The sequence below is a fragment of the Taeniopygia guttata genome, chromosome 4A, assembly GCF_048771995.1.
Source record: "Taeniopygia guttata chromosome 4A, bTaeGut7.mat, whole genome shotgun sequence".
Taxonomy (NCBI): Eukaryota; Metazoa; Chordata; class Aves; order Passeriformes; family Estrildidae; genus Taeniopygia; species Taeniopygia guttata.
Genome location: NC_133029.1, coordinates 15,104,759 through 15,118,296, shown reverse-complemented (window position 1 = coordinate 15,118,296; position 13,538 = coordinate 15,104,759). Strand labels below are relative to the sequence as shown.

At 55.5% G+C, this 13,538-nt stretch overlaps 1 protein-coding gene across 4 annotated transcripts; it reads right to left on the bottom strand.

Annotated features, from left to right (window-relative positions):
• Positions 1-1,164: 1,164 nt before the first annotated feature.
• Positions 1,165-13,526, bottom strand: ARHGAP36 (Rho GTPase activating protein 36). 4 transcript variants are annotated; one of them, XM_072929223.1, is made up of 11 exons: positions 12,832-13,526; positions 10,430-10,599; positions 8,712-8,774; positions 7,397-7,653; positions 6,667-6,862; positions 6,079-6,134; positions 5,772-5,922; positions 5,181-5,329; positions 4,186-4,356; positions 3,626-3,750; positions 1,165-2,757 (listed from the first exon to the last, which is right to left on the bottom strand). In XM_072929223.1, the coding sequence occupies exons 2-11, from the start codon at positions 10,542-10,544 to the stop codon at positions 2,619-2,621; spliced, it is 1,422 nt and encodes a 473-aa protein (XP_072785324.1). In that variant the 5' UTR covers positions 10,545-10,599; positions 12,832-13,526; the 3' UTR covers positions 1,165-2,618. The 4 variants fall into 4 exon arrangements, with proteins under 4 accessions (XP_072785324.1, XP_030128628.2, XP_030128627.2 ...); XM_030272768.4 differs by having other exon boundaries at positions 12,838-13,526; XM_030272767.4 differs by lacking the exon at positions 12,832-13,526 and adding an exon at positions 12,180-12,819.
• Positions 13,527-13,538: the final 12 nt, after the last annotated feature.

Sequence of the window (13,538 nt, the reverse complement as noted above, 5' to 3'; positions counted from 1 at the left end):
CACCCCCTAACACACACCCCAAACACCCCGTAACAAACCCCCCAAACACCCTCTAACAACCCCAAACATCCCAAACAATCACCCCCAACACCCCCTAACAAACACCCCAAAAACCCCTAATAAATACCACAAACACTCCCTAACAAACCCCCCAACAAACCCCCCAAACATCCCAAACACCCCTGAACAAACATCCCCAAACACCCCCAAACAAACAGCCCCGAACTCTTCCCGTCCTGTCTCGCTCCTGACAAACCCCAGACAGGAGGTGGAACAGAGGGTCAGGCTCAGCTCCCGGGGAACAAGGGACAGGGAGGGTCAAGCTGTGCCAGGGGAGAGTCAGGTTGGATATTAGGGAAAATTCCTTCATGGACAGGCCTGTCCTGCTCTGGCACAGCTGCCCAGGGCAGGGATGTGGCACTTGGGGACATGGGTTGGGGTGGCCTTGGCAGTGCTGGGGAATGGTTGGGCTGGGTGACCTTGGAGGGCTTTTCCAACCTCAAGGGTTCCACAGCTCCCTCCCACAGCTCTGTGTCTAGCCCTGGATCCTGGTCAGCAGCGTGAGGGAGACACAGGGGCTCAAAAAAAGAGGAGCTCGGGCTCTGCTTTCTTTGCTGTTGACTCTAAAGCCACCCATAAATCCGAGCAGCCGGTCCCACTCCTGCAGATACTCCCTGTTGTAACCTCATACAAACCCAAGGCCTGGCTCTGCCTGTGAACCCCCATGGTCTGAGGGGCTCAAGGGGGCTTTGGTGGGGCTGGAGCTAAAAACCAGCCAGAACCACCCCAACAGCAGCAACTGCCCCCAAAAACCAGCAACTGCCTCCCAAACAGTGACCAGCCTCAAAACAGCTCCTGAGAGCCACCACCCCCCCGCCAAGCAGACTCCCCAAACATTCACCATCCCCCCAAAAGCCACCACTGCCCCTAAAGCAACCACCCCCCTCCAAGCAATCACCCCCAACAGCAGCAACCCCTCCTGTGCCAGCACTGGGGATCAGCAAAGATCAGGACAGGACCTTCCCTATTGTTCCTGAGGTGACTCCCAAGGCTTGCAGGGGCAAGGAGCCCACGGAAACAGAACCTGGAGTGTGACAAAAGCCAGCCAGCCCCTCCAGAGCGGGTCCAGAGCAACGCCAAGGCTCCATGAATGACATTTGCAGCTGACTGGGGAGAAGGTTTATTTTGTGAGGCTGGAGTCGAGCAGCTCCAGGGCTGCTCCCACGGGAGGCACAGTCTCTGTGCAGCCGCAGGAGGCTGTGGCCAGGCTGCCCTCAAGTGGAGTTTCCAGCAATATCCCATCAACACTGCCAGGCATAAACCCCTACGGCGACTTGGATGGTTCTGGAGTAGCCAGAGGAAGCTGGAGCTTCCCAGTGAGCTCCCCCTGCCCCCGTTATGGTGCTGGGAAAGAGAAATCCAACAGGACTTTTCCAAAAGAGCTGCCTCCTGTGTCAGCATCCCTGTTTCATCCTAGAATCATGGATCACAGAATGGTTTGGGTTAAAAGGGACCTTTAAGTCCATCCCATTCCAGCCCCTGCCATGGACAGGGACACCTTTCACTGTCCCAGGCTGCTCCAAGCCACATCCAGCCTGGCCTTGGAGATTTCCAGAGATCCAGGGCAGCCACAGCTGCTCTGGACAACCTGTGCCAGTGTTTTACCACCCTAGGAAGGAATTTGAAAGGCTGGAGGCTGCTCTTGCAGCAGGTACAATCCCACCCAGAGCAGTGGCTGGACACAATGTTGGTTTCACAGCTGACACTCGAGTGTTCCGGTGCCCTCTGGAACCTTCCACAGCCTCATGGTGTCCCAAATTTATCTGCTCCTCCAGACACAACAGCTCTGCTGCTCTTTGGAGCTTATCAGCTCCCAGGGGGTCTCACCAGCTATCTCACAGCACAGGCTCCCCCGGGAAATGCTTCCCCACCCATCCCAACTGTTCTGATCTTCAGGGAAGGGACCTTTGCAAAATAAGAGCCCAGCCCTGAGCGGGGCGCCTGAGAAGGTCTGGGTGCCTTCCGGCCAGGACTGGGTGCAGGCTGTGGTGGAATATGGAATACTGTTTGCAGAAGTACTGTTTTATCCCCAAAAGTGCTCTGCTGTGGCTGCCCCATCCCTGGAAATGTTCAAGGCCAGAAGGCCAGGCTGGATGGGGCTCGGAGCAGCCTGGTGCAGTGGAAGGTGTCCCTGCCTGTGCCAGGCCCCACCACCCTCACGGGGAAGAATTTCTCTGAATATCCCATCTAGCTGTGCCCTTTAGCAGTGGGAAGCCATTCCCCTTGTCCTGTCCCTCCAGGCCCTTACAAAAGCATTTGGATAGATGGATAAGCTCCCTCTGGGCCGTCTCTTCTCCAGGCTGAGCAGTCCCAGCTTCCTCAGCCTGTCCTCCCAGGAGTGCCTGCAGGTTTAGGGATGATTAAACCCATTCCCCGAGGTGCTGTGAGAAGGAAGGAGGTGGCAGTGCTTGGACCTGCAGGGAGGTGCCAGCCTGGCCGGTGACCCCCAAGTACAGCTCTGCCCCCAGGGCACAGGGGCTGCCCCCAAAGTGAGGCAGGGGCTGGGTTTTGCTGGGAAAAGCTGCCTGGTTTTGTCCAGAGAGCCTGGCCAGGGCTTGCTAGATGCCAACATCCAGGTTGAGGAAGGAGACGTTGCTGTACAGCTCTGAGGAGACCGAGCCTCGCTCCAGGCTGTGTGTCCAGCCGGGCCGTGCGGACAGAGCGAGGTCCTCCCCGCCACCCTCACGCTCTGGGCTCCTAAGGGAGCAAAAAAGAGAGAGATGCTGTTTGCAAATGCTTCTTCTGCTCACTGCACTCCCAAATGGGCTCAAGCAGTGATCCCAAAGATTGCCATCCCCAGACAGTACCAAAAGGAATGTGAAGACAAACAAGAAGTTGTAGTATGGATCACAGAATCCTAGGTTTGGGTTGGAGGGAACTTTGAAGAGCATCTAGTCCATGGGCAGGGGTACCTTCCACTAGACTAGGTTGCTCCAAGCCCCATCCAAACTGGTACTGAAGTGGCCTGTGGTCCAGGAAAACCCTTCCCACAGGACAGTTCATGTTTACTGAAGAGTCACCAGGTCTCCTGAAGGCTCTTGAGGATCCCCTGTTTTCAACCATTCCCTACTTCCAACCCCAGGGAGCGAACCCCCTCCTGCAATATGTGCCATGGTGGACCCAGCTCATGGGACATGAGGTCCTTTCAGCCCCACCATCTTTAACCTTAGGGAAGGGCACGAGCTCCAGTTCTGAGCCTCAGTGGGACTGCCCCATCTTGCACCCGAAATGTGGATGTATGGACAGCCCCACACAGATAAACAGGGCAGGCAAAGACTGCAGGGAAACGTGGACACCGAGGATGGAGGAGGTTTGGAGAGGGCTGGTGGTGGAGCAGGAATCAGTGTGTGACACTGAGAGGCAGGAGCAGGGGAAGGGCTGGACAGGAGCCCTGTGGATACCAAAGCTCTGGAGAGGGCTGGCACAGGCTGAGGAGCAAACAGGGACAGCAGGGAGCTCTGGGGATGGGCAGGATGGAGTGTGAAGGGCTTTTGCTGGGGAGCTCGTGACCAGAGCGCTGTAGGAAGGAGCAGTCTGGAGGAAGATGAGCAGGGTGTGCTGTCACCTGCCCCCGTGCCCTGAGGAGCCCCTTGGGAAGTCAGGGAACTTCCTGCGCAGCAGGTACTCGATGACATCGGGGTCTGTCTGGAACAGCCTCCTCAGGATGTCACACTGCATCTCCGGAGACACCTGGGGAGACACGGCCACGCCACTCATGGGGTCCCTCTCAGCAGGAGGCTGAGCAGAGGCAGCCAAGGAAGGACCCCAGGACGTGGTCACAGACCCAGCATGCTGGTGTCACACCCCACACACCTCCCAGGCTCTGCAGGATCTCAGCCCCTGCTTTGCCCACACTATCCCCAGTCCTTTGGCTCCCTGCAGACCCCAAAAATTGCTATAAGGCTTTCTGGGGGTCTGAAATGCCACATTCCAATAGACCTGAGGAGACTTTTACTGCTGCCTGCAAGTGCACTGTGGGAGGGTGGAGAGAGGATGGAGCCAGAGCCTTCCCAGAGGACAGGCACAGACCGAGGTGTGCATCTCTAACAGGGACAAAATCGTTCCCCTGTTGCTCTGGGAAGAGTTCAGAGGGAAGGAGGAGCTGGCCTGAGGAGCCCCACGTACCATGAACAGGGAGTGGTGGTGCTCGATCAGCCTCTGGAGCACCAGGATTATGGCAGCACTGTCCTCAAAGTTCAGGGCACTGGCATCTTTCTCTCCAGGCTTCTCCTTCTGCAGGATGTTGGGACCAAAGACTGTAGCCAGGTTTGACACTGTCATTTTATTCCCAGGGATCTACAAGGAAGCACAAAAGGAACTGTGGACTGTGGATGCAGTGGCATGGGATGTCCCAGGATATCCTCACCCACCCCAGGGCAGGAACACAAGGGTGAGGTGAGGGCCAGATGTCGGTCTGGGTGCAGTTTGGTCCTCTCTGAGCTGGTGGCATGGCCAGCACAAAGGGCTTGAGGTGCTGGAGCACACACTCATCCCATTCCCACCTGTCTTGTTAGCGTTCAGGAACACACAGAATCACAGGATATCATTATCTGCAGGTGCTTTTATTAAGAGCTCTGGGAATCAGGGGTACAGACCCAAATCTGACTCCGACATGGCTTTTGGGCTGAACGTATTTTATATTCTATCGTTATATAACTTACATATTAATTATTAAACTCATATTGTTCTATTGTATACATTGACATGAGTTTCTCGTGATCTTTTTAGGCCCCTGACCACAGTTTCTCATGATTATTCTTACAATTAAACAATAATTATATTTAATTACTAAACAATCATCACATCTAACAATTATACCATTTATGATGTACTAGCTACACAGGTGCAGTTCTAGCAAGGTACAAAGTCTTGCTGTACTTAGGGTATTTATTTTCTTTTCAGGGCCTACTAAGCTTAATTTTCCTTTTAACCCTAAATCCCCATGATTTTAAAACCCTTTTGCTATCAGTCTTACCTTCCCACCTTTTCCAACCACAATGATGCTGGGATTCCGCGAAGGATTTGTTTTTTTCCCAAAGCCTTCACCCAGGCTTGCAGCAGCTCTGCTCAGTTCCAGCCAGAGCAGCCCGAGCCCCTTTGCCCCTCTGGAGCAGCCTTACCTCGTGGCCCTGGGGGTCCCAGGAGCTCTCAGCGTGCCGGGCCACCCGTGCCAGGAAGCGCAGGAGCCGGAGCAGGGTGTCACTGTGGCACGGGGGCAGCAGGAACAGCAGCAGCTGCAGCGTGTCCAGCTGGGCTGGCCCCTCCAGGGCTGGGAGAGCAGCAGTTAGCGAGGGTCCCAGCCCACCAGGCACTTCCAGCCCTCCCCCACATGCTTGGGAATGAGCTCTGGTGGGAGCCAGGCTGCTGTCCCACCCTTCATACCCAGCAAGGGCTGTGGTGACGTTGGATACTGCACAGCCCCACAGACTGTCCTGGACCAGAGGGATTTTTATAGTCCAATTCAAAATAAATCAAACAAAACCCCCACCAAACCCACTGATCCCAATAACTGCGTGTGGCAGTGCCAGGGAGCACGACACCCATCCCATTGCTGTCCAGAGGCTTTGGAAAAGAAGGTGGTGAGGAAGGATCCACTCCTGGCAGTGTCCAAAGTCAGGCTGGACAGGACTTGGAGCGACCTGACCAAGTGAGAGGTGCCCCCGACACAAACCCTCCTGTGGCTGTGCAGGCTCTGCTCCACAGGTACTCACTGGCTGTGCTGAGGAAAGCTCCATAGAGCTCTCTGGGAATCAGGGAATTGGGCATATCCCGGAGAAATTCTTTGAGCAGGGCAGCCACATCATGAACACTTTGATGTTCATCCAAGAAAACATCCAGCCCTCGGTCAAACTCCTCCCTCAGCTTGGAGATGGAAGAAATGGGAAGGATGAAAATCACAGTTAGTTCTAGTCTGTTTCAGACCTCTCCACGCCAGTGTCAGCTCTATCCATCCCAGCCACACGAGCCTCTATCCCTGACAAGGCACAGCCAGAGGATGCAGTCAATGTCCCCCTTTACCTGCTGGACTCTTTTCTTGGAGCTCCCAACACGGAAGATGCCAACAGTTTGGAGCCCTGGGGGACAGAGAGGTCAGTGCTGAGCATTCCCACGGCTCCCTGCCACCCTGGCTGCTCCTGGGAGCACCTCAGCACCATAGCAGGGCTTCTCCTGCATGGCTTTCCCTTCTCCAGGCAGTGAGGAAAAGGAAAGGCTGGGGAGCCATGAGATTTCCTTGGGCTGTCTGTGTGAAGGGAGGAGATCCCATCCCTACAGTCACTGTGAGGGAGGGCTGGATGTGCAGCAGAGGTTGAGGCACCAGGAGCTGGTCACTGACACACAGTGACATTCCCTCCTCAGTGACATTTCCCTCTGGTGCTGCATCCAACCCTGAGGACTATTCCACAGGAGGCTTTTTGGAAGATGCCCTGCCCCAGGACTCGCAGAAGCATTCAGGTTGGGAAAGACTTCCCAGACCATCGAGTCCAACCTTTGGGTGAATCCCACAGTGCCCATTAAACCCAGCACCTCCTCACCTCCTCCCACCTTGGGGGTGGCCAGGCCAGGATGTGCTGGTGGCCCCGCACAGGGAGTTTTCCCAGCCCTCACCGTGTGTCTCAAGGTGTGTGCAGCACCTGTCCACGATCCGTGGCACCTGCCAGGTGATGGGGTTCAGGCTCAGTGGCCTCTTCTTGCCCCGGCTCCTGCGAGAGTCCAGCTCGTGGGCGTGGGAGAGCTGCAGGGCCTCCAGCAGCTCGGACGTGTTGTCACTCAGATCCGTGATGGAATCCACAGACATGGCCCCCTGTGACGGAGCAGAGGGTGTTTGCAGGTGGCAGGAATGACCCCACAGATCCATCACTGCCATGACCTCATGGGTTTCTGGGAAAGAGCAGCATCCAGTGCCACCCCTGCCATGGGCAGGGACATCTTCCACTATCCCAGGTTGTTCCAAGCCCCAGTATCCACCCTGGATTTGGACACTTCCAGGGACCCAGGGGAAGCCACAGCTTCTCTGGGCATCCTGAGCCAGGGGCTCCCCATCCTCATGGGGAAGAATTCCTTCCCGATATCCAATCTATCTATCCCTGCCCTCTGGACCCTTAAATGTCCCCCTGGTAACCTCAGCTCCATAAGAGCTGCGCTAGTGAAGATCCTCACAGTCCATCTCTGAGGGGACTGGGGACATCACCATTTCCCTGAGGACAGACCAGGACTGGCCCAGCCTGGGACACAACCAACTCAGTCAGTAAGAAAAGATCCTGTAAAATCCTATTTATTGCCCAATTCAGACACCCCCATCCCACAGCACCAGCCCAGCCCATTTTGGGGACCATACCCTCCGCTGGCTCCAGGAGCTCTTGTCCAGAAGAGATGGGGAAAGCGGCTCCTCTGGGAAGGCCCCGTCGGGAGCCCGGATACAGCTGGTGCCCATTGCCAACCTCTTCTGCCTCTGAGCACGGAACCTCGTCACCGTGGCCTCCACCTCCAGGCAGAGGCGCCGGCTCCTGCCCACGGCCTCCTGCAGCTGGCGGCAGGCGCGGTCGTTGGCGATGACCTGGGGCAGCGGGACCCCGAAGGTGTGGGGACAGCAGTCTGGGGGAGACACGGGAGGAAGGGATAGGCATTGCAGTGAGGGAGTGCACGGGTGAACCCCACGTTTGCTGCTCCAGGAGCACCTGGAGTGCGGGGTGCATCCCCAAGGAGCTGCTCCTGGAGAGCAGGAAAGGTGTGGTGGGACCCTGGTGACAAAGAGCCAACAGGGAGGGTACAGCGTGGGAAATGGGGTGCTGGGGGGACAGGGAGGAGACACAGGGGCTTGCTCCCCATCAATGGGCTTGCTGGAGCCCGTCCCAGCTTTTCCTGGAGTTTCCTTCCTTTAACTGGCTACAGCCACATGAAGATGCCATGGCATCTATGAAGCAACAAGTTCATAAATCACCAAAAGATCCTTTCCAAATTCTAACTGTGAGAAATGGATTTGTAGAGAGTTCTCAGAAGGCCCACACAGTATACATCCATATGCAAACTTTGAGAGAAGAAATGCTGACTAAGAAATATCATAGAATAAGACAAATATTGTTGAGAGAAAAATGGAGCTAGAAAAAAAGTCTCAAAAAATGACCTTACAAATAAGACTATATACTTTAGAGAAATAAAGCTATGAAAAATGCATTATATTAGGATCCACAAGGGGTGCTTTTAGAGGATTGGCTAAATATTCTAAGTACTAAATATTCTAAATAAAATGTGAGACATTAATGTGAGTAGTTTCCTTGAATGGGCTTTGTACTGGTGTGGGGAAGCTCATTCCCACCTGGCTCTGCTCTAAGGATTCTGTGTACCCCAGGGTTGTCCCTGAGGTCCTTCAAGGGATGCTAAGATAGAACTGGGGGCAGCAAGACTGGGGTAAAATGTGCAGATAGACACATTTATAGATGTTCACCTTGCAAATGCATTTCACATTGCACATATTCCACACATCTTTCCGAGCCTTCCAGGCTCCATCAAGCTCGTGCCATTCCCAGAACAGCAGAACAACCTGTGATGAAGCATCCGGCTGGATTTGGGCACCTCCCACCCCACCCCAACAAAAATCACCCATTCCCACCGAGAGCAGGGACCAAAGCCCAGGTAAAAGTGAGGCTGCTCACCTTTCCTCTCCTTCGAGAAGCTCTCCAGCTTCTGCCGGATGGATTTAATGCCTTTGGAGCCATCTAGGAGGAGGAGAAGAGAAGGGGAAGACTCAGCACAGGCTCCTGTCCCTCTGCAGCCTCCAGCCAGGGGACACTGCAGTGACAGCCACAGCCCTGAGGGGATCCAGGAGACCCCTGGGGCACAGTGGGCAGCCCAGGGACCAGCCCTGGAGATGAACATCACTGCCTGGAGATGGACATCACTGCCCGGAGATGGACATCACTGCCCAGGGACCAGCCCTGGAGATGGGCTGCAGGTGAAGGAGTGGAGGGACCCTGTGGCTCTACACGAGCAGCAAAGCCCAGAAAGGCTTTTGGGGATGTTTTACAGAGCACAGACGTAAAAAGTTGTACAAAACACCATCACAAATCCCATCCTGCTCTGGAGGACTCCCACCTCACACATCCAGCAGCAGTGAACTGAGAGTTCACTCACTGCCCACCCTAAATCCTTCCAGGACACATCACCCTATTCTGGCTCATACTCTTCATTCCTGAGGAATTCTCATCCTAGGAACAGCTTATATCTACTTGTTTGGGTTATTTTGTGAGACTTAGAGGAAAGCTCTGACAGCTGGAATGAGGAACATGAGCCTAGAAGCCAACATAAATTATCCAGCAGCACACTGACCAACCAGGAAGGAAATATTGAATATTGGAGTTTGGGGTTTTTTTTGGCACTGCACCGGTCCCTAGAGGAGCTGCTGCTGCAGGGTGTCACTGCAAGCTGGATTACAGCAGTCCAAAATAAAACAAAATAGAAAAGGAATCAGGATGTTTGTGGTCAAAGTCCTCCAGGGCTGCAGCCTTGGAGCAACTGGGACTTCTGGGAAGGAGAGGGGAGCTGTGCTGGACTCATGGCATGAAATCTTTGGGATATAAAGATGGGAAACCAGACTTGGGTGTCACCTCAAGCACTTGGTGCTCAGTGTGAGGCTGGGCACTGGGAGATGCTCCATCCCTAGGAGAGGATTCCAGGGACCTGGGGCCTCCATCCTGCCCTGGGGTGCTGGGATGGAAGGGGGGCTGGAGACCCCCAGGCTCCCTCTGCACCCCCAGCCCCAGACCTGGTGAGCTGGTGGCATCCCCTGCCCTGCTGGGATGCCAAAAACGGCCCAGGGCACAGGAGGCACATCAAGTGGATAAGAAGTGAATTAGGGAAGGAGTCTGAAAACCACAACTCACTGGGTGTGCTGGTGGGGGACACAGGCAGTCCTGGGAACCCTGACAGGGCCTCTGTGCTCAGTTCCTGTGGAGCTCCTAAATTTATCCACCCTTTAATGTGCCAGTGCATTATCCACGCTCCCATAAGCCCCTTTCCAGCATCAGGACTTAGTGCTGGCCACGGATCCAAACAGCAAATCCTGTCCCACCCCAAGGGCACTCAGACAATCCCAGTGGAGACCTCGCCAAGTTGTCCCATCTGCTTTGGGTTTGGGGGTTGGAGGGTCACGTTCTCACACTGCTGCGGACACGCAAACCCCTCCACAGGCTGATCAGGCCTTCAGGGCCCAGAGGAAAGCAGGAATGAGAAATCAAATGGACCAAAATGTGTCACAAATGTCTTTCCATAACCATCATCCCAGGCTGTGGTGCGGGGTGAGCAGCATGGACGGCTCAGCCTCAGCCCCCCTTGGCAGGAGGGGGGTCCCCTCTCCCCTCCCCTCCCCCTGTACCTGTGTCCAGACTGAGGTGCCCCACGGGCAGCCTCTCCTGCAGCTGGAACAGCGCCAGCTCCTGCAGAATGGCCCTCTCCAGCTCGGACAGGCTCTGCAGGGCCACGGGCTGCATCCCAGGGCTGGGGCCTGGCACAGGGGGCGAGCCAAAGGTCCTCTGGAAAACACACCTGTGTGAAAGGAACACATGGCAGCGATACCTGCTTTGGGAGAGAAACGGCTGGGAGCACCCCAGGGAGCCTCTGCAGGAGACATTTGTCCCTCTGTCACCTCTCCTAAGAGCCAGTGGGGCTGCAGATGCCCCAGCCACATCATCTCGCTTCAACCTTCCAAGCAAAGGCCTTGGAGGCAGCAGGAGAAGAGATTTAGATTTGATATTGGGAAGGAATTGTTCCCTGTGAGGGTGGGGAGGCCCTGGCACAGGGTGCCCACAGGAGCTGACGCTGCTCTGTCCCTGGGACTGTCCATGGCCAGGTTGGATGGGGCTTGGAGCAGCCTGCACTGGTGAAAAATGTCCCTGCATGGAAGGAGATAACCTTTAAGGTCTCTCCCAACCCAAGCAATTCCACAATTCTATGATTTATCTCTTTTAAATCACCACAACTGCACATGACTAGAGGTGCTGAAGCCCTTTACCCCCGGCACAGGCTGGACTACAGCCCATGGACACACCCTGGACACCCCACCTGCTCTCTCAGAGCTTTGGGGAGCCCTCTCTGTTGTGTGCAGGCTCTGGGAGAGCCCACATGGGACCTGGTTCCTCACCCCACACTGACCTGGCTGCCTCCAGCCGGTGCCACCTCCTCCTGGTGCCACCTGTGCCACCAGTGCCCCAGCACTGGCACCACCCAGCACGGTCCAAAGAGCAACAGAAGCCCCAGAGAGAAGACAGGATTGAGGTCAGAGTACGGGCTCTGAAAAGAACCTCCCCAAAGAGGCTTAAGGCAAGAATGAAAAATAAATGCCTGGAAGTCTCAAGGGATGCACTGACACCCCCAGGAATGGGACAGGGCTCCTGTGTCAGTCTCTGCCACCCCCTCCAGCCTCTGAGACTGGTTCCTTCTGGCCAGGTTTGAAATTTCAGTTTCTAAAGGTTAGAAACTGGAAATTTAGAAATTAGAATTTAGAAAGTTACATAAATTAAAGAAGAAAGCAAATACAAAGGAGTTGTTCAGAGTTCCCTGTAAGGGGACACTGAAAAGGGAATTCAACTACATCATAGAATCCCACACTAGTTTGGGTTGGAAGAGACCTCAAAAACCATCTCATTCCACTGCTGCCATGGCAGGCACACCTTCCACTGTCCCAGGCTGCTCCAAGCCCCAGTATCCACCCTGGCCTTGGGCACTGCCAGGGATCCAGGGGCAGCCACAGCTGCTCTGGGCACCTGTGCCAGGGCCTGCCCACCCTAGGAAGGAATTCCTTCCCAATATCCCATCCATCCCTGCCCTCTGTCAAACTAAAGAGACACAATGCAGGGATTTTTGTAACTTCCATCCTGCTCTCCTGGAGCAGGAAATCCCTTGGGTATCACAGATGAGAGCATCCCCACATGCCAGGGACAGCTCCTGTACCTCGGCTGCAGCAGGAGCTTCCAGCAGGGTGGGAGCAGCTCTGCTGTGGGTGGGTGGGTGGGTGGGTGGGTGGGTGGATGGATGGATGGATGGATGGATGGATGGATGGATGGATGGATGGATGGATGGATGGATGGATGGATGGAGCCCCAGAGAGACACAGTGCAGGGAATTACCTTTGCGCAGGTGAAGCTCCACACTCCAGCAGAGCCCACGGCCACATCCCCAGCCTGAGCAGAGTCCCAGGGGATGTGGCCGTGTGGGGAGGAGGAGGAGGAATCCCAGTCACGAGAGGGAGCAGCAGAGGGAAGGCAGGAAGGAGTAGGCAGGAAGGAGAAGGCTGGACAAGCCTTATCTGCCCAACCACAGGCACCACTCAAGGAGCCCTGTGACGTGCCACCACAGCTGGCACTGCCAAAGCTCATCCTCCAGCAGTTAAACCCCAAAATCCTGTCCGGCTTCTCACCCCAGGTGTGGATTTATGTCCCTGGGAACAGCTGAGATGGAGACCAGCACCTCCAAGCCAGAGGCACAACAGCAGCGTGGGTGTCCCTGCAGGGCACAGGGATCCCTGTGGATCCCATGGGGCAGGAGAGCTCACTCAGCCTGGACAGGCACCAGGGGCAAAGCCAGAGCCCCACAAAAATCCTCCTTTGGAGGGGATGCCAGAGCACGAATCTCACAAACTCAAAAACAAAACTAGTGCTTATTTCAGGAAATCTCATGGGGAACGCTCAGTCCAGCTGCCCCCTCCATTCCCAGGGAGCAGTGGCTGCTCCCCACTTTCAGCTGCAGTTTCTCTCTCCCCAGCTGGAGCAAGGGGCCCACCTTTACCTCGCCGTGTCCTCTCACGCAGCACCAGCAGCTCCTGGAGCTCCCAGCTCTTCCTTTGGGACAATGATTTTCACAGCAGCATCTCCTGCAAGGCTCCAGGGACCCTTCCAGCCCACAGGCAGGAGGAGAAGTGGGGAAGTGATGATGGAAAGGAGCTGCCACAGCCAAGGGGAGGAGAGAGGGGATGAGAATGTGAATTTTCTGCCAAAGAAATAAGAGCCAAAACAGCGTGTGGAGAGAGGGCAGGGCTGGATGGAACTGCACTTCCCACGCTGGACACGGAGCCTTGGCAGGGATTGCTCATTGCTCAATCCCCTCCGTCCTCAGCTTTCCCTGCTCCCATCCATGGGCAACCAGGACACCCCTGAAGCATCAGCTGTGCTGCCAGGTGAAACCTGAATTGGGAACGTGCTGCCTGGGGAGGGCCAGGGGATGATTCCCACCTCAGCTCTCCGTGCAGACCTTCCTGGTGCTCCACCACAGCATCTTCCCTGTGACAGTGTCTGGCAGGGTCTGGCACAGGCAGGGTCCCTGCAGAGCTCTGCTGATGAGGAGCTCACAGACCTCATGGGGTGGATCTACAGCTCAGGTTGTTCCCAGAGGGTTACAGACCTTGGAAATCCTCCCAAACCTCTACCAACACCCAAAACTGGCACTTCCTTGCCAGTTAACAAACCTATGAGCCCTTTGGGGGCCACAGC

Bases quoted from the DNA above. Each gene is read 5' to 3' on its own strand.
- ARHGAP36 (XM_030272767.4), bottom strand. From the start codon at position 12,226: ATGTGGCCGTGGGCTCTGCTGGAGTGTGGAGCTTCACCTGCGCAAAG. The intron at 5,923-6,078 runs GTAAAGGGGGAC...TCCATCTCCAAG, and splicing joins CCAAGAAAAGAGTCCAGCAG to CTGAGGGAGGAGTTTGACCG. The intron at 5,330-5,771 runs GTGAGTACCTGT...CTGCTCTCCCAG, and splicing joins AGCTTTCCTCAGCACAGCCA to CCCTGGAGGGGCCAGCCCAG.